At 50.8% G+C, this 20,327-nt stretch overlaps 1 protein-coding gene across 2 annotated transcripts in view; it reads left to right on the top strand.

Moving 5' to 3' along the window:
- The window catches only part of KCNH1 (potassium voltage-gated channel subfamily H member 1), a 379,659-nt gene that overhangs the window by 272,331 nt on the left and 87,001 nt on the right, over positions 1-20,327 (top strand). For both annotated transcript variants that reach the window (XM_002717533.5, XM_002717532.5), the window contains exon 10: positions 13,759-13,955. In XM_002717533.5, coding sequence (XP_002717579.1) covers positions 13,759-13,955 — 197 coding nt within the window. The remainder of the gene's footprint in view (positions 1-13,758; positions 13,956-20,327) is intronic.

Here is a 20,327-nt window from a genome sequence, read left to right as displayed (position 1 = left end):
CTACGTCCTGGAGCTGTGCTCAGAATGCCATGAGTGGTGGTGGGACCTGGGGCTGGAGGCACATCGGGGCTCGTCTATGGATGCTTCCAGAAAAGAAGAGCTGGGATGTGAGAAACCACCAAAGATGCATTGACACCAGTAGAGCTGGGATTTGTGAAGAGGAATGAATTGGGCGGGGAGACAGGGATGCCATTAGGTAACTATAGCTCATGGCAGAAATGAGGGGTGTTGAGGCCGGCACTGTGGTACAGCAGGTAGAGCCACCATCTGCAGTGCCAGCATCCCATATGGGTTCCCGTTTGAGTCCTGGCTGCTCCACTTCCAATCCAGCTCCCTGCTTATGGCCTGGGAGAGCAGTAAAATATGGCCCAAGTGTTTAGGCCTCTGCACCTGTGTGAGAGACCCAGAGGAAGCGCCTGGCTTTGGCCTGGCCCAGCCCTGGCCATTGCAGCCACTTGGGGAGTAAACCAGCAGATGGAAGATATCGCTCTCTCTTCTCTGTAACTCTGACTTTCAAATAAACAAACATTTTTAAAAATGAGTGGTGTTAAGATGCAGGCAAGTGAAAATGGAGATGGGGTGAAGTTGCCCAATACAGTGCAGGACGGCCAGTGGAATTCGACTCTCATGGAGACGGCACGTAATTATTAGCAAGTTTTCCCCTAACAGTGCACAAAGCTTGCTCGTAAGGAAATGTATTCCCTTACCGAAACTCAGCTTGAACTGGATACCTGCACTTCTGTTTGCTAAGTCTGCCTGTCCCGTGGGGAGGGACGGACAGGTGGAGGAAACCTCAGAAAGGAGAGGGCTGCGAATCACAGGGGGACGGGGTGAGCAGAGACAGGTGCCGCTGGGACATTGGATGCGTGGGGAAATGAGGCACCAGGGGCAGGAAGCCAAGCCAGGAGGGAGAGAAAGTGAGAGGGGAAGGCGTGAGCTTCTGGTGGCTTTGGTGCATTTAACTCCCCAGAGGACGTCCCAGTGGAGGGGCCTGGAACTGGGGAGGAAAAGGAGCCAGAGCTGAAGAGAGACTGGGGATTCGGAGGAATAGACGAGAAATGGCAGAGGGGCAGAGATGGACACAGAACGCGTGAATGGTTTTTAGAAGAACTCAGTATTTCAGGGCAGTGGAAAGGAAGTGGAAGTAGAACCTCAACTGGCTCACAAGGAATTTTAAGAAATATTACAAATTCTCACGACGGGGTGAGTGTTTGGCCTGGTTGCTAGGATGCCTGCATCCCACATTGGAGTACTGGGTTCAAGTCCTGGCTCCAGCTCTGACTTCAGCTTCCTGCTAAGGCAGGCCGTGGGAGGCACTGGTTACAGCTCCACTGTTTGGGTTCCTACCACCCACATGGGAGACCTGGATTATGTTTCCAGCTCTCAGCTTTGGCCTGGTTCAGCCTTAGCCATTGCAGATATTTGGGGGATGGGAGCCCTCTCCGTCCGTCTGTCTCTGCCTCTCAAATAATGTTTCTCTTTTAAGTAAGAGACAGAACTCCCATCTACTGGTTGATCCCCAAATGCCTGCAACAGCCCTGGACTAGGGGCTGATGTTGGCATCGGGGAGCTCGGTCCAGGTCTCCCCGGCAGATGGCAGGAATGCAACGACTTGAACGTAGCCTCTGCCTCCCAGGGCAGACTAGAGAAAGCTGGAATGAGGAGCAGAGCAGGACTCGAATCCAGCCCCCTGGTGTGGGAAGCAGGTGTTCCGTCAGTGGCTTTACTAGGCTGAATGGCTGCCCTTCAAACAAATTTTATAAAAATTTTCAAAATTCTTATGATGAAGGTAAAAATACAACCTTTGACTACAACATGATCTCATTTCTGTGGGGAAAATTGTAGATAAAAGCCCATAAGCATCCACACCAATATGTTCTAGAGAATATCTTGTTCATGAGATTGGAGCACATTTAATTTTCTTTTTTACATTTGTCTTTCATTTCTTTAAGAGAGCATGTGCTACTTTCAAAATGAGATTTTTTTTTTTTACTTTTCAAGATCTTGAGAGAGAACATTATTTCAAGTTTCACATATCCATTTGCTTGTTAAATTATTGAAAAGAATGATATTTTCTTTTTCACATATATATTCTGACAGCATTTTTGTCATTTATGAATATAATCAATACAAAAAATGGCATGTATTTTCTTTACATGCCACCCAAACCCTTCAGTAGTTCTTTTTTTAAAAATATAAGATTTTTTTATTTCTTTGAAAGACAGAGTTACAGAGAGAGGTAGAGCCAGAAAGAGAGAGAAGTCTTCCATCTGCTGGTTCACTCCCCAAATGACCACAATGGCCGGAGCTGTACCAACCCAAAGCCAGGAGCCAGGAGCTTCTGCCGGGTCTCCCACGTGGGTGCAGGGGCCCAAGGACCTAGGCCATCTTCCACTGCTTTCCCAGGCCGTAGCAGAGAGCTGGATAGGAAGTGGAGCAGCTGGGACTCAAACTGGTGTCCGTATGGGATGCCAGCACTGCAGGCGGTGGCTTTACCTGCAAAGCCACAGCACTGGCTCCAGCTCCAGTAGTTCCTGAGACGGAAGATGGCCAATGGTGAGGACAGAATGACTTCTCCGACAGAAGTTAAAGCAGCAAGTTCATGTAAGTATTCATTACTTTGGGCATAGAGAAGCTGAATGGTCCACAGAGATGCTTCCCGCGATTCTTAGAGCTGGTGCAGGGGAAGGAGGGGCTCTCCCCTGTGGCAGGCATGGCTCCATATTGTCCCGAGGACCCGGGTGAGGTTGCTAGGTGAGTGTTGCCGCCACCCGCCATGTGAAAATGCTTGCCCCTGGCCGGCCCCAGGGGAGGAGCTGTCTCTGAACACCTCAACCCAGCATTGGTATGCAGGCAGCTGTTCCAACAGCTGGAGCAATCACATTCAACCTACACTCCTGCAGGGGGCTGCAGTCCGCATCACCTGGGACTTGAGAAACTCAAAGCCGTTTGCATTGGGTAGCACGTGCCCTGTTTCTAAGCGGACGCAAGTGGAGACAAGGTTCTCTTCCTCAATGCTCTCTTTTCTGAAGCACTTAAAAAAAAAAATTGGCTTGCAGTCCCTGAAGACACTAGCAATGAGGAGAAGGAATAGATCTTTTGAAAGGAAATCGTTGTGACTTGAGTGTCCAGACCGGAGGACGGGCCGAGTCCCAGAATGTGGGAAACCAAGGCAGGTGTGATGCTGAAACAGGAAGTTTTACTGTCATGCAAAATGTTTCAAATGGAATCTTAAGTGGAGAAAACTGTGTGTGTGTGTGTGTGTGCGCACGCGCACGCGCACGTTTGTGTGTTCGAGTAGCGTGAGAGAGTGCTTGGCTATAGAAGAATGCAGACATGAGAAGAAAACGGGCAGGTGTACCAGAATGCCAGCTGACGTTTTCGGACATTCTCCGCCACAGTGACTGTTACTCTCTCTGCTTTCCGTATGTGCCAATTATTTTCCGCAATGCAGTAATATGCTTCTCTATGGGGAAAAATGAAGTCAATTTTCAGCTCTCGTCTGTGGAAATGGTCACCCGCGCTCAGTGGAGAACGTGTGACCTGTGTGCTTGCCTGCGGAGACATTCAGCTAATTTAACCTCACCTCCCTGCCATTGTGTCGACGCGAAGGAGCCTCGTCGCGGCCGTTTCTAAGTCCAGGCCGTGTCTTACCCAGTGATAGGCGAGGCCCTGGCCAGAGAGGGAGGCCGCCCTCGGCGGTTCAGGCTCTGCGTGAGTAACCACGTGCAAGGCTGAGGAACGCGTTGTGGTGAAAATTTAATGCTTTTAAGGGGAGCCTTTGTATCCCAGGGTCGTCTCTGACATGCGTTGTCTTTATTTCCTTACAAATTTCACCTGCGAAGTTTCAGTGTTGCATGGAACTGCATCCCAATGAACGAAGCAAGTGTTCCTGTGCAGGTCGGGAATCCACGTTCCTGAGTCAGGCTGACGGTGCAGCCGCCTGAGGCTGTCCAGGTCTGGCGCCGGGTCTGGGGGCTGGTCCTCTGCTGGGGGCGGCGTGTAGGTCTGTCTGCTAAGAGCCATCTCTTGATTGATATCATGCCATATGTTGGCATTAGTGCTGGGGGCTAGTGATCTGAACTGGACACCCTCCTCATGGAGCTGACAGTATGGAGGGGACAAGCATGAAAAGACATGAAATTTCATAATCCTAAGAGTTGTAATAGGAGTGAGAGCAGAAAACTGTGGGAGCTCATATGGAAAGCAACTAATCAAGCCAGGCTGTGAGAAATCACGGAAGGCGTCCTGGCAGAGGTGATGTCGGAGCTGAAGACCACCAGGTGCAACAGTGGCTTTGGGCAGTTAGGATGGGAGATTAGAAAGTGAATGTCCCTCCAAGCCTCTGGAGAGGTTGGGGAGATGTGTGTGGCAGTGAGAAGTAATCAGTGCACCTGGGGCCCAGCGCTCTCAAGGGGCTGGAATGAGGAGGTGAGCAAGGCTCAGAGCCTTGAGGGCAGTGGGAAGCCAGAGGAGTGATGGCGTCGCATTGAGGCTTAGGAAAAAGCAGCCTGGCCGCTGTGTGGAGAATGGATTTGAGAGAGAGCCCAGGAGAGAGGCAGGGGGAGCTGCAGCAAGGAGGCAGAGAGTGGGCAGAGGCCTGACCTGAAGATGGGGGGAGAGTTGGAGATCCAAGAGAAAGCTGAGGGCTGAAGTCCTCACAGCTCGGCCATTCGTCGGGTACGGAGAGGAGTGAGAGGGAGGAGTCTGGGGTCACACCGATGACTTCGTTGCTATGGGCAGCACTGGAGGCCGAGCCGGCTTCCCGAGGGGAGAAGGACCGGTTCCATCGGTAGATCTGTGGGTTTGAGCCGAGGGAAGCCGTAGGGGGGCGAGGAGAGTGGTGGGCATTGTCAAGCTATTACTGGGCTGGATTTCATGAAACAGAATTGTCAGCTAACACCGGTGTTTTATGGCCCAAACAATTCTGCCAATTAAACTGACTCATCATCGATCGTAAGGTGCATTGTGATTACAGAGAGAAAAACTGCTGAACAGCAGTTCACAAGGGTCGGCTAGAACCCAGCTGGGGCCTGTGGAGCCCTAGACAGCGTCTTGGATTCCTCAGCCAGAGGAGTGAGGATCGATGTGGTGATTCTGTGTGGCACGAGTGGAGTGAGCTTAGATCGGCTGCGTGGGTGTTGGGTTCAGGGGGCTCCAGAAACTGCCTGGACCTCTCCCAAGACAAGAAGACAGGTCCAGGTCAAAGCCTCACCTTTTGTTTTCCAGACTTATCTGGTATTAGAAATAACACCAGCCTAGAGGTAGGCAGCCTGGAGGGCTTCCCGGGGTCGAGCCCACCGCAGGAGGCTGAGCAGCATGAGATGCTAACCCTCATGGCACAGAGGGAGAGAGACCGTGCTTCCCGCAGGAGTGAGTTCCTGAGAGTGAGGGACTGGGCTGTGCACACAAGCACATCATTAGACAAAGGAAACCCAGAGAGTGTGTGCTTGGTGCTCCCAGAGCCACCTCCCGGCAGAAGGAAACGGGGTGCAGTTCTCCCCTGTTCCCGGCAACACTGCCCCGGGGTCTAGCTGATGACGGGCAGTGAATACAGCCCCAGGCACCCTCTGCATCCCTAACCACCCAGCTGCCCCCGTGCTGTCTGGGAAAATCAGGCGTGCCACGTCTCCTCTGTGATGGGTCCTCAGGGCTACCTTAGCGCAGCTGTCCCGGATGTTGGTCTTTGGTTTCTGTTGCTGTTTTACACTCCCTCGTTACACTTGTACGTAAGCTCTGTCTCCCTGCGCCATAAGCCGTTGGACAGAGATGATCTCGGATCCATATACGTTGTTAGAACACTGCTCTGCGGGAGGCTGGGGCAAGTCCTGGATGGAATTGCTGATGGAATAGTGTGCAGAGTGAGGGTGAGACGTGAGCCACCCCCAGGGACGCTGGATCTGCTAACTTACTGGAGAGGCAGAGTCGATGAAGTTCACCATGGGCTTGGCATGTGACCTCACGACCTCTTGTTTGGGCATCGCTGGCCCAGATCCATGGTGGAGCCACCTCAGGGTCCCCTCTCTGATGCAGGTGGCTTGTGTTGCTTGCCTTTTTACCAAGCTAAAAAGAAACCTGTGTTTCTTGTACATACCTGAGCTCTCCTGCAAAAGCTAAAAATGAGACCAAATCTTTTTGCTGGAAGAAGCCCCTCTGAGAAGGGGGGAGAACTGCAGAGCCATCCCTGGAACCAAGGTCTCCTCGGTATTCCAGGTCCCTGCTTTCTTTGTTAGCATAAAAAAAGTCCAGTGAAACCTGCTGGCTAAGCCCTCCACACCCACCACCATCAGATAGGAGCCGGCACTTAGAGCTGAGGCTTTAGACTGATAGGTGTATTTCACAGTTCTGACGGGCAGGCGCGCTGATGAGGTTTCCACCGTGTCTGTCTGTCTCTGATGGATGAACTGTAGCGGATGCAGAGGAGGTCACAGACTGCCAGAGGTATGTGTTGTGCAGGAAGGATAAGAGGAAGGGCTTTGCAGCTTTACTACAGATGAGAGAAGGCAATGTTTACGCGATGTCAACACTTGTCCTACCTGTTCTCCCCTGTCTCAGCCAATCCCAGGGAAACAGCCCCAAAGCCCTTGACAGAGTTAGTGAGTTCTTCAAGTGAACTTGGAGGCTGGACTTGGCGCTTCGGGTGCTTAGAGCATGGTTCCTGGCTGGTGCCTGAGCCTGGCACAGTGAGTCCTCAGCAGTCCTGGTTCTCTGGTCCCACTGCGTCACGGGCTCCTGAACTGACCAGGCTGTGGGTTCAGCTGCTCCAACTCCACCACTGCATACAAAGAGAATCTCGGACAACACAGGAGCTCACTCTTCTCTTACGTGGCGGCAGTGCAGGTGTAGGAGGGCTGGTCTGACAAAGGGGGTGGGTGCCCAGCTCCTCCTAGCATGTTCCTTCACCCTGAGTAGGTTGTTGCTCTTGGCCTCCTGGTCCCAGGGAGTTCCCCTTCCCATTCCTGCCAGTGGGGAGGGAGCAGGGAGGAGAGGCAGGGCGTGATCCTTCCCTTTACATCATGACCTAGGATCGCAACCGAGATGGGACAGATGGCCACCCCTCGCTGCAATGTAGTCTTCACTCTGGTCATTTTTTTGTGTTCAATTTAAAGTGAGGGTTCCATCACCATAGAGGGAAGAGCTGATTTGCCAGAACATCTGGGAACCTATGTTGCCATCCTTCCAGTCAAAGTTCCATTTTTGATGACTTCTATCACCTTGCATGGTCCTTAAAGACTAACGGAAGGGGAGGCGGGCAGAAGACAGCCCACTGGGAGTGCTGTGTTGCTTCTCCCACAATGGAGACCCTCTCCATGTGTGGACAGCTCTTGGGTCATGGGCAATCATCTGGCCTCTCTGGAACTCAGTTTCCTGTCTTTAAACTGGGCCTGATGCTCCCTGTGATGCTAACTTCTCCAGAAGATTCTTCTTTTGTGTTCGCGCTACTTACTGAGTACCTGTTCTGCTCCAAGCCCAGTGGTAAGTGCTTTGTTTGCATGGTGTCACCTGAATCTTACCACAGCCCCGAGCTGGGTCTGGATACCCGTGTTTCATAGCTGAGTAGAAATAGGCTGAGAGGGGCTTGGTGAGGTGCACATTGCCATTTCATTTGTTGGCACGTTCAGCCATTGAGAACTTCCCGGGTGACAGAGACAGTCCTGGGGCTGCACAACACCAACAGTGAGGAGTGATTGTGGTGAGGAGGGAGCACGCAACAGGGAGCTGCTCCGGCCAGGGATCCGAGAGGAGGCGTGGGCGTGTTTCAAAGGATGAGCAGGAGTTTTCCAGGCCAACAAGCTGGCAGGAGTGCCCACGTGAGTGCTAGGGAGGCCTTGAGGGAGAGAGGAACGGGGCTGGGAGGGACTTGAATCCCACCGTGACCAGAGGGAAGAGGAGGAGGGGGCAAGGTTGGCAGGGGCCAGTGCAGCCCCCAGCAGGGCGGACCTGGGCTTGCAGCCCGCTTGTCAGTTGCAAGAGTAGGTGATCAAGTTCTTGGCCACCGCGCTGGGGCTGGAGTTAGGGAGGAGGAGAGTTGGGCAGAGGCTTTCTGGCTCTTACGTGTCTCTGAGAACTGAAGGGGAGACTTGGACTCAGCCTCTCTGGGTGGAGGGTGAGCTCAGGGGGTCTGGGGACTGTCTGTGTCCCTGTCGTTGTCCTCTCGAAGGACCAGTTCAGGGAGCGTGCACGCATTCTGCGCAGGGCGTGCCTGGGAAAGAGGCTTCCTGTCTCTCAGCCGTGCCAGGGTCTCAGAAATGGCTTGAGGGTAGAGGGCTCCCTGATGCCCTGGGAGTGGGGGAGCCTTCTACGTGTGCTGTTTGCCACCTCTCTCAATCGCACTTTCACGGCAGCCCCAGCACAGACGAAGCTCCAGGGCTTTAAAGAGCAACTCAACAAGTCAGCATTGCCTAGGCAGTGTGCAGAGAACACAGGGTGCCCAGGTGAGCTTGTAGCTGCATGAGGAAGCCAGATGTTTTCCTTTGAGGGTTGCAAAATAGCACACCAGAAACACTCAGTTCCATGGGCAAGCAAAGAAGCAATGATTCAAGATACAGAGTAATCCAGGGACTTCTGAATGGCTTTCAGTTCTGCTACAGAGCCAGAGCCTGATGCCTCAGGGCCTTTGCGTGTGCTGGTCCTAGAATCATTCTGTGCCTAGAATCCTCTCCATGCTACAGCTTTATGAGGTTAACTTGAAGTTACATCTTGGGAGACTTTCCTTACCTTTTGAGCTGGATAACCCTCCTGCACTCTATCCTGGCCCCCAATATATTACAGTCACCTGTGTCTCCATCCGCACTACATCTGTTGCTCCACTGTTAGAGCCTGGCACTCCAGACCAGGGCCCGGCAAAAGCTGTGGAATGACTGAATGAGTTCTTCCTACTTGGTTTGGGTCTAGAAGGGGTTAATGATTTCAGCGGTAGCTAGTCGCTTCAGAATTCTGTTTTGCCTAGTACAGGGGACACCAGTGGGAGGAGTCTTTTAAAAAGCACATTAATAGGATATGCACAATGGAATATTATTCAGCCATAAAAAAGTGGAGTCCTGTCATTTATAGCCAGCCAGGTAGACCTGGAGGACCTTGTGTTTTAAGTGAAACAAGGCAGGCACACAAAGACAGACACCGGGTATTCTCTCTCATGTGGCAAAGCTAAAAATGTGGGTCCTGGAGAAGTAGAGAGAATGGTGGTTACCAGAGGCCATGAAGAGCGCTGGGGGAGAGAGACAGGTTGCTTTATGGGAACAAAAATGCAGTGTTCTGTAGCGCAGTAGGGTGACCGCACTTAACCATAAGTTACCGTGCACTTCAAAGGAGCTAGCAGAGAACATTCCGAATGTCCCCAACACAGAGAAATGATCCGTGTTTGAGGAGCTGGAAACGCTGATGACCCTGGGGTGATCGTTGTGTATTGCATACGTGTGTCGACATGCCGAGCCGTACCCCTCCCCCCCAAATATGTAGTGTTACTATGTGGCAATTAAAAATGGCTGAAAAAATGTAAGCCCATAACAGGGAATGGAAAAGAGAGGCAGGCAGACCTTTCATCTTGGCCTCAATTGCCCTGGCCTGCCCCTGCATGCTGGGAATCTGTCCTTGAGTGGGTGGGGTCCTCTCTGGGGGGGCTCCTCACCCAGGCACAGGGCTCAGATCAGACTTGATTGATTCCCTGCAAGTCTTTGATATTTGAGAAGGCTGCTAAATTCTTGCAGGGTCCTGGGTCCAGCTCTTTTTGAACTTGCCCTGGTCACCCCTCTAGCCCCTCCCCGCATTCCCACCTGCTGTTCCAGCTTCTGCCCTCCATGACACCAAACTGGCTCTTGGCTTGGTTTTCTGCTGTGCTGTGCCCCTGGTGTGGCTCTCCCCTCCCTGTCTCTGGGCCCCTCAAGCCTGTGCGCTGCTTTCCACCAGTTGTGTGCGTGTTCTTCAGTCCCCTGACTATACCCCGGGGCTGCTGAAGTCCACTGCAGAAGTGAAGGCTCAGTCAAGGCAGAAGGGGGGGTGATGAATTATTATGGCAATGTTTGCCTAGAGTTTTAATGAGACTGCCTTTCCTCCCCTCCCCCGTTCCCCCCAGAGCCGCACCCCCTTTGTTCCAGCTCAGAACATCCATTTAGAATGTTGGTGCTTTGGAGACTTGGAACGTTAGGTTTTCACATTCTGCACCCAGCGCCTCGCGGTGATAAATAAATCAATACGCTGATTGCTTGAGTTGGTTGATTGCTGAGAGCGTTGGGGCACCTTTTGTTCTTGAATAAGTGATCATTTCCCATTAGCCAACAAGAGACAAACGTGGATGTGGGGCTCATCCTGGCTTCCGATTCCCAACGCTGACCCGGGAAATCACCGTTCCCAGCCGCGTGGCTGACTCCGGAGCAGCCTGCCCGATGCACTGTCTCCTTCCCTTTGACAGTTTGCCCAAGTCATAGGTGGCATAAAAACATTTCTGCCTTGCCAGAGTAGGCCTGCGCTTGTTGTAAATCTGACAGGTCCTCCGACATCGCATTCTCAAAGCTAACAGATAATTTATACCAAGATGTTGCCTCAACGGGAAGTAAGATTGTCTGATTTTCAATTTGGGTTGAAAATCAAAACCAAGTTATGACAGCCCTGAGCCTCGTCCACCCTGTAGATTAACCGTGATTATCTTACCGTGAAGTACACTTTGCGATGGGAACCACCCTCCGTTGACTGCCTCTGTCAGAAACCATCGATTGGAAAGCGTCTAGTAGGATAATGTCATTTCTAAAGCCTTGTTTATTTCTAGCTGTGTTCCAATCACAATATGGTTGTCCTTGGTTTTATGCAACAGGTATGGCCCTGAGGAGTTGTTTATAAACTGCATTTTTACAGATCAATTCATATGTTAAATGCACAAGAGGAGCTTTTATTTTACTTTGTGCATTCTTTTATTATTAGAGAAATGACTCCCAGACTCACGTGATCAGACGTTGGGTCTTATTTAAATGAGGTCATCTCCATATGAATCAGACAAGCTTACCGGTAGGCTGCCACTAGAGGTATTTCTGGCTTAGTTATGCCATATTTTCTTCCAATAGGAGCCTGCAGGTTTTTACAAGTTCTACATTTTCTCACCGATATGCAGAAGGCTTACCCAGGAAAAAAATCTGTCCCTGTTGGAGTCTCACCTTGTTTATTCTTGTCTTATTATTTCAGGGCAGGATGCAGGGGTGCCAGCTCAGAGCTGGGATCACCTGTGATGTTCTTCTAGAATATTAGAAATCCTGTTAGGTAGTTTCTCATGAGCCCTTCAGCCTAGCGCCCCACAATTCCGTGCATTCTTGTTACATAGTGGCTTAAAAAATGTATTCTTGTCTCTCAGCTGGTTGCTTGTCACTCGGGCTTTGCATTCGTGATTATTGTCAGGCATCGGCTGGGGCTGCAGTCATCCGAAGGCGGGGCTGGGCTGGAAGATAAGATGGCACCTTGACATGATTGACAGTTGAGGCTGCCTGGCAATTGAGAACTCAGCTGCGCTGTGGACTAAGAGCACATCCATGTGCCCTCTTGTGTGGCTTCTGCTTCTCATGGATAGGTGGGACTTTCCCTCTTGGAATCCAAAGAGAAAGTGTTCTAAGAGACCTGAGCGTGGGATGCCAGGAACATCACGTCTGCCAGATTCTATCAGTTTAGAGCCCAGGTGTGGCTTGCCTCCTGTTGAGTTGCAGCATGTGCACAAGGGGCAAAGGAAGAGATCGGATGCTTAATGCAGGAAGAGCTATCTCTGGAGGAACATGGTTACATGAAGGTGAAGGGCTCAGGGGTCACTGTGGACTGTGTGGGCAGGTTACAGAATGCTCAACATGTACAAACGGATTGGCCTCCTTGGTGAGAATGCTCCACCAGGGAGCATACTTGAAGGAGCCAGTTCGCATCCTACAGAGAGAAATGCTCCCATCCAGTGTCCCCAGCCCTACATCAGCACACTCATATTACAGAAGCTTGAAAAAAAAAAAAAAAGGAAAAACTGGGAAGGAAATCTAAGGCATGTTTATCTAGAATCTGCCCAAGCACGTGTCCTACTTACATTGTATAAATAAAATCCTCCTTGCAAATTAGAACCACAGACACAGGGGAACTGTCAAGTAAAGTACCCGTCCAGGGACTTTCCCGTCGTATATCTGGAGATGTTTGGAAAAGGCAGCGCCTGTGGAGCGGCGTATGCACGTCGAGTGGCCGCTTTTTAGTGTTGAGGAGGAGTCACGTGCCGCCCGTGTGCTTGCAGGTGCGACTGCTTCAGCAGCCTTCATCAGCGTCATGGCTGCCCCGTTCATCACTCTGAGCCACAGGTACCCGGATTCCAGCTGCGGCGCTTGGCTGATCCGGATGCATAGGCTGACAGCACCCTGGAATCTATTACTTTTCACTTGTTGTAGCTAGCATCTTTTTCCCTTCCCCCTGCGCACGCCTCTCTGGCTCCCTGAGGATTCAAATTTGTGTTTATCGGTGCTAAAATAGAGGCAAGATAAACAACATTTTCAACTATTTATAACCAGAGGCTGTGCCAGGAATGAATTCGGCTTTGAGTTAGACATATGTTAAGATGTTGATCCCTGGGAAGAGGAGGAGCCATCTCCCAGGTGTGCGGAGCAGATGTTTTGAGCAGACTGATTGGAGTTTCACCCGGAGTATGTGGAATTGGAGCTTGTCTTACTTTGTGCTGCTACAACAGAGTATCATAGAACAGGTGACCTCTAAGCCATAGAAGCTTCTGGAGGCTGGAAGTTCCACATTAGGGGCCAGTGTGGGCAGGTTCTGGTGAGGACCTTCTAGGCTACAGACCACCTGCTTTATCTTTAGCCTTGTGTGTTAGGGTACAAGAGAGACCTTGGAGTCCCTGTTGCCTAGGAAGGCTCTATGTTCATGACTTCACTGCCTCTCCAGTAGTCTCCATCTGCCTCCTGGCTCTGTCACACTGGGAATCAGGATTTTGATACACGATTTGGGGCTGAGGGAGGGGACCCAGTTACTCATTCCATAGCACTCTGTTGACTTGCTAAGCTTACCTGTGTGAAGTGCTTAGGGTAACAGATCTGGAGATGCCATTTATACAGGTCCTGTATTTTTATATTCCCAAGAGAGCATGTCAAAAGGTAGGGAACAGGCTCTGGATGGGGTCTTGGGAGCACCTTGGAGTACTTGAGAGGAGAGAGACCCACACTTGCCAGCCTTCTGTAGGTTGACATAGATAGAGGAGTCCTGTCATGTTCACCAGCCCTGTGAAGAGTCCACATGCTCTCCATCAGCAGCCTAACTAACTGCTCACCTCTCAGTGTAGACCTGCAGTCCACCTGCCAGTGTGGACCGAGCTCCGGCCACGTGATAGGCACTGTGATACATGAGGGGGGAGTAAGACACCAGAGTTCTCAGGTTGGCAGATATGCAATAACCAGAACTCAAACAAGTGATTCAATGATAGGTTATGATTAGGGTTATGCAGAAAAGAGGGTGCGATGAAGAATGACAGTCACAGGTGGGATTTGGGATAGGATGACCAGGATAGCCCTCCAGGGAGCTGGCATGAATGATCTCCAATCCGTTGGTTAAACCGCGACATATATTATGTGGCATTTTAAAGTTTATTGAATTGCGTGTTGTAAAGATTCAAGCTAACATCATTTTTGCCTTTTCTTAGCCCAAATTGCAGAATGTGGAATGGACAGCAATTCTGAGAAGCAGAAGGAAGCAGGTTGACCGTTCCCCCCTGGGCGAGACTTTCTCACGACACCTTTCTCTCCTTAGGGAAAGGAGACGTATTTGGGGATGTGTTCTGGAAGGAAGCCACCCTCGCCCAGTCCTGTGCCAACGTGAGGGCCCTGACCTACTGTGACCTGCACGTGATCAAACGGGACGCCCTGCAGAAGGTGCTGGAGTTCTACACGGCCTTCTCCCACTCCTTCTCCCGGAACCTCATCCTCACCTACAACTTGAGGAAGAGGGTGAGCCGACGCTGTCCGTTCTTTTTTTCTTGTTTTGCCAAGAGCAGTCCTTGTGCACGGAGGATAATCCCTCGGGTCAGGAAAGTTCCTTTGCTGTTTATTTAAGTAACGCATTTGGTTCTAAAGAGATTCTGTTCGTCGCTTGCTCTGCAGAGATTTTTGCTAAAAAATGGAGGTGAGAAGGCGTTTGTTCACGATTAGAAGGTGGATCAGTTTTGATGCAGAGGGGATTTGCTCGGGAGTGTGTCTGTGGCCTTTCATCCCAGCAATATCTAGATCTAGCATTTTGAAGAGAGGAGGGAAATGTGAGGTTGGTAGTCAAGGACATGGCTGGGTGGCCCACTTCATTCTGTAAACCGAGTTCTCCCTGGGGACTGGGACCTGCAGAGCAGTGTGAGGCTGTTAGCCAGGTAGCTGGTAATAACTTTTAAAGATAGGAAAATAATTTAGTTGGGGCCAGAAAATAAGAAAGATTTGGAATTTGAAAGCCTTGAAATTTGCTGGTCTAGGGAATAGTTTGTATCCAGCTGCCAACTGAACTGGTTGAGAAGTGATTAGTGGTTTAAGAGCCATAGAATTTCCCACCTGAAGGGTTTTTTTTTTCCCTTTCTCATGCTCAAATGATCAGAATTGTTCCATCTGTCTCTAAGGATTAAAATATTTGTCCGTACTCTTAATATTTTCACGACAGATTTTTGTGCATTTTGTCTTTTTGGTTAAATCATTACTGAAACTAGAGTAAACCCTCTGGAAAGATCAGCGTGGGAATCTTCCCCAAAAAGACTTCCTAACCGTTCGCGCAGCCTGTTCCTGTCGCTACGTGTTTGCCTGGCCTGATTCATCCCAGGATCCCGCGTTGGGAGCCCTGGCATCAGTGTGGCTGTTTCTCCTCCCTCTCCCACGCCTCAGCTTATTCTGCAGATCCTGTCACTTCCCCCCAGCTCTCAAATCTGAGTCTCTACTTTGCTCCCATCCCACAGGAATCGTAGGACACAAAGCTCCTTATTGCGGGGTTCCCTGCCCCTGCCCTGACCGGGTCGCGCCGTGGACTCCACCCTCACCTGCCTGCCCTGTGTCTGTCCTGGGTACAGTGCTTCCTCCTTATAGCTGCTCCCTAACCTAAACCCGATCATGCCGCTCCCCCAGCTGACTGCAGGATAGCGTGTGCACATTTCAGCAGGGCTTATGTGGTTGTCCACATCTGGCCCAGACTTGACCCCTGAGCCCCAGCCTCAGCGATGCTCCCCCAGGCCTCCCCCTGCCACCCAGAACTCCCACCCAGAGACTGCCACGGGATCCTTCAGGCTGGCCCCGCCCTTTGGAGTGCTGAGTCTCAGCTTGCTGCTTCCTCATCCTGGAATTCCTTCTCTCCCGCGAGTGATGCCCCCTGTTAACTCTTCCGACTCTGCTACAACACTTATTTGTTCCGCCATCAAACACAATACTGTGCCAACCGAGCTGGACTAGATAGAGAAAACCAAATATATAAAACCAAATGCTCAGTTCTCTCCGACCAGGAGCCTAAAGCCCAATACAGGAGATGGATACAGGAAGGGATTGCAGCACTCGATGCCAAGTACAATCACTGTGATTTGTGCAAGGAATTGTGGGAGTGTGAGAGAGGAGAGCAGCTAAAGGGGCAGCAGGAGAGAAAGTGTGGGAGGGTGGGACCTGAGCTGAGTCTGAAGTATGTGTTTGCCAAACACACGGGGCAGGTGTTCCACTTGGAGAGAAGTTGGAGCAACGTCCAAAGAAAGGAAGCAGCCTTTTGTCTGTGGAAGTGCTTTGTATGAGATTCCAAGTGCCTGTCGTCGTTGGATTACACCGACAGCTTGCTTCCCTCTATTCTTAATCTCTTGACTTGTGTTGTCTTGTGAGTCCCTGCTTGGAGACCGGCCAGGGCCAGGCCTGGTGCCTTGGTCCTCAGTGCCTAAGTGAGTGCAGGGGGATCTGGACTTAGTAAAGCTTTGAGGATGACAAGGAGGCAGAGACCGAGTCTCAGGGTCTCAGCGTCTACATCCTAACAGGCCAGGTTGTGGCGAGATGGCTTTGGTGGTTCTGTGGTTTGAAACTTGGCCATTTTGATTCCAGTAGATCATGGGTACTTCTCCCTGACGTATCAGTCAAGAATGCTTGCTGATCACTCTGTTAGCCAAGTGCATTCTCTTAAAGTTTATTTTCTTGTTTGTTTATTACATCTTTCCCTGAAAGCAAGTTCATTATACAGTTGAAAACTCACCTGCCACCCACGGTTGGGGTCATCTGGAGGAGTATCATCTTGGAATAATTGTGGACCAAATAAGCCTGTCTCTAACCCAGGCCACCACTGAACAGTGTTTCAGGGGTCAGGTTGTCAAAGCACAGAATGACTGATCAGTGGAGAAGAATAGACTCAAGGCCATGTTGTTTTTGTTATCGTTGTTTCTTTTCAAGATTTATTTATTTGAAAAAGTAGAATGGCAGGGACTTACCATTCACTGGTTCATTCCCCAAATGCCTACAACATCCAGGGCTAGGCCAGGCTGAAGCCAGGAGCCAGGACCTCCCTCTGCATCTACCCTGTAAGGGGCAGATGTCGGGGTACCAGTGTCGCAGCAGCAGCTTCCTAGGCCCGTGCATGATTGGACGCACAGAGTAGTCGGGACTTGAACCCGACACTCCAGGATGCAGGCGTCCCCAGTGGCGACTTAACCCGCTGTACCTAAGCTCCCATCCTGGGGCCACGTTTTTAGAGGGCTCCTGTGGAGGGGTCTGAACAGCTGCAAAGTGCAGAGGAAGAAGCAAAGCTGTAGATAGATCTTGGCACCGTCCAAGGACGTCCTTTGGAAAGATCAGAGCTCCCGAGGAATGGGATCATCTGCTTTGAATGGCGTCGGGTTTGTGTCTCTCGTGGCACTTAGGCATCCCCTCGGTTCCCACACTCAGAAACGTCATGGAAGGGACTTCAGCATCCAAGGGGAGCCAAACCGAGCTGCCCTTCACACGTCCTTCCAACCCGAAGTGCGTATGAGTCTGGGACGCGTCCAGAGGAATTTTAGCGAGAGCCTTCATATAAAGAGGCAGCATCCTGCCTGCCTTTTTTTTCTTTTCTTTTTGGGAAAAAAAAAGAGGCTTGTCATTTTGGTAGTGCCATTGTAGTCTCACATTATGTCCCTCTGGGAATTAATTCACAGTTACACAGGGCATAGAAGACAAGAACATTACATGCATGAGTTGTTCTTGTAGCTTTTTTTTTCCTGGCAGAGGGAAGTATTTTCTTGTGGCTGTTTCTATCTTGGCAAAATTGAGGATGCTGTTTGTTAAGGTTCCTGAGAACACAGTGCCTTCCATACCTGTCTGGATGGGTGGTTGATCTTGGAGATCTCCTCCCACATGCAGCAAAATGTTTGAGTTGGAAGGTACTTCAGTGGCCAACCCGTCTGTTCCCAGGTACCCACTGGCCTCGTGTCACAAATGTGACATTTTATAGAAAGGTCACAGAGCTGGCTTTGTTTCACCAGGAGCCTTCCTGCTTCTCACAGCTTCCGGGCCTGTTCTGGCCCCTTTATTCTAAACCTTGTTGCTTGAGCCCTAAACCCAGGAGTGTCATCAGCTCTCCGTGTGCGCTGGTGATCCGACTCAGGAAGGAACCTGTTGCCTCCCTCCATTTCCTTCAGAGTCACATGAGGTCATGGGCAAGGATGAGAAGGCAGAACCTGGAGCTGCTCCAGGATTTTGACCTTTCGTTCTTTTTTTGTCTGTGAGCTCTGAGCCAGACAAGATCTCAGTCTGGGTCTTGTCTCTACCCACCTTGGTACTTCTGTGATTCTGTACAGACGATCAAAGCTTCCTCATCTGTCCGACGGAGGCGATGAGAACGTCTGCTTTGTCAGATATGTTGTGAGGATTACCTAAGGTCATGCTTACAGCTTTTACCTGCAAGGTCTAGTGCGTAGTAAGTTCATGTGTGGGTGGCTGTCATTTTTGAGGGTCTGCTTGAGTGGTACCCTATCATTTTGTGCCTGTTGAGAAATCAAAAGGCAGGCATTCTGCCTTTGTCAGACAGGGCACCTGCTCTGCAGAAGGGCCTGTGGGGTGGGTGCTGTTTTTGCAGTAAAGGGAGGACCAACTGCCCTGGAAAGCAGAACCCTTATAGCACCGCAAGGAGCGGGGCCGTCACTCGCTCACGTGTCAGGCCAGTTTTCTTGGAGGGAAAGATCTGGCTATTCTGAGATCTCAGATTGGTCACGAGGGAGGTAAGAGGAAGGCACAGCATCCTCGTCTCCTCTGAGGGAGGCAGCTCAGGGCTATTCACGGAAGCAAGAGGAAGTGGAGCCGTCCTCGCCCCAAACCCTCGGCACTCCAGGGAGCCTGTGGCATTTCGCTCCCGGCCCTGAGTGCTCTTCTGTCTTTACCCAAAGCATGGACACTATGCATGGTGAAATCCTGAGGCTGCACGAGCTACGTCACAAGGCCAGCACGTGTTGCGTGTCGCTTACTAAATCCCTGGAACCGCGACATGGCCTTGCCGTCACATCCCTATTTCTCAAGGGAATAAACTAGGGCTCTGTGGAGAGAAGAATCCTTTCCAAGGTCACTCAGCCAATAAGTGATGGCTGCCAAACCCGTGCGTGCGTCTCTGCCTCAGCAGCCATGGCATCCTGTGGCAGAGCCTCCGGGAAGTGTGGTGCTCAGCTTTTCCCATGTTGCATTCTCTGGCTTTCTTCCAGGCCATTGAATTTTCAGGGGCAGCAGGGGTTGTCTCCTAAGTATGGTCAATGGCTGTCACTGCCCCCTGCACCATGGGAAGCTTGCACAGTGTTAGCACAGTCATACCCCAGGTGGGGGGTGTGAGAAGTTACCCTCCTGGTGACAGGTGCACTAGGTTTGTGGCTGGATGTGCTGGAGTGTTGGGCAGTGGACTAACCTGGCCGCGGTAACTCACTAGGAAGAGCCCTTCTTTGGGTCTTAGACCTAAGGTTAGAATACCAATGTGAGTTGAGTAGCTGTGTGCCCTTGGGCAAGTTACTGAACTACTCTAAACCTCCGTTTCATTATATGAGGGTACTTCAGAAAGCTCAGGGACAAATAAGATAAGATAATTTGAGAGGATGGGTGTTTGGCACAGGAGTTAGAATGCTGCTTGGCATGCCTGCATCACAGTGCAGAGGGCCTGGTTTGAGTCCTGGCTTTGCTTCCATTCCGGCTTCCTGCTAATGTGCAGCCCGTGAGGCAGCAGGGGATGACTCGAGTGCTTGGGTCTCTCATACCCACATGACAGAGCCCCATTGAATTCTGGGTGCCTGCCTTCAGCTTGGCCCAGTCCCAGCTGTTGTGGGCATCTGGGGAGTTAACCAGCCGATTAAAATTCAATCTCTGGCTGGCGCCGCGGCTCACTAGGCTAATCCTCCGCCTTGCGGCGCTGGCACACCGGGTTCTAGTCCTGGTTGGTGCACCGGATTCTGTCCCGGTTGCCCCTCTTCCAGGCCAGCTCTCTGCTGTGGCCAGGGAGTGCAGTGGCGGATGGCCCAAGTGCTTGGGCCCTGCACCCCATGGGAGACCAGGAGAAGAACCTGGCTCCTGCCATCGGATCAGCGCGGCGGTCACTGGAGGGTGAACCAACAGCAAAGGAAGACCTTTCTCTCTGTCTGTCTCTCTCACTGTCCACTCTGCCTGTCAAAAAATTAAAAAAAAAAAAAAGATTCAATCTCTCCTTCTCTCCCTCCCTTACAAATAAAATGAAAATAAGTAGAATTTTACTTATAAGTTTCTTTTGGTATAAAAAAATCAAAATAATTATACAATATTTTTATAATATTCCTTTGCCATGAACTTTGTGAAGACTCCTTGGATGTATTTCCCTTTCTTTTTGCTCCAAAACAAACAGCTTTTATTTCTTTTTTTCTATGAACTTTTGAATTCCCTGATACAAATCCCTCCTAATTAGGCTTATTGAGAAGCCTGCATATATTAAACAAATACATAAAAGTGAGAGAGCTCCTCCAGGGGGCCTTCGGTCCATCTTTGTCCCTCTCTCTTCCCCTCTTCCCACCCCCTGGTCTGGAGGATTCTGAGTGCCCTCTTTGTGCCTCTTGGCTCACAAGTGGGTCCATTTCTTTTGTCAAGGCTTCACTCTCCATTCAACCTGAGATGAGGTTTTCCTCTCCAGGTGCTGGGGGCTTGGGCCCTCCTGCTGATCATCAGGACAGTAGGGGAAGTGTGGCGCAATTAAATGACGCACTACAGACAAGCAATTCGGTAATGAATAGCAGTCACCACAGGCATAGAGGTGATTGGTGGGGTGTTCTCATTCTGTGTGTGGGGGGCTTCATTTTTAAGGCCAATATTGTTGTGTATTTGAGTATGTTTCGCACAGTGTTTGCTTATATTAAT

This window comes from Oryctolagus cuniculus, chromosome 13, assembly GCF_964237555.1.
Source record: "Oryctolagus cuniculus chromosome 13, mOryCun1.1, whole genome shotgun sequence".
Taxonomy (NCBI): Eukaryota; Metazoa; Chordata; class Mammalia; order Lagomorpha; family Leporidae; genus Oryctolagus; species Oryctolagus cuniculus.
This window is presented reverse-complemented; position numbering and strand designations above follow the sequence as displayed.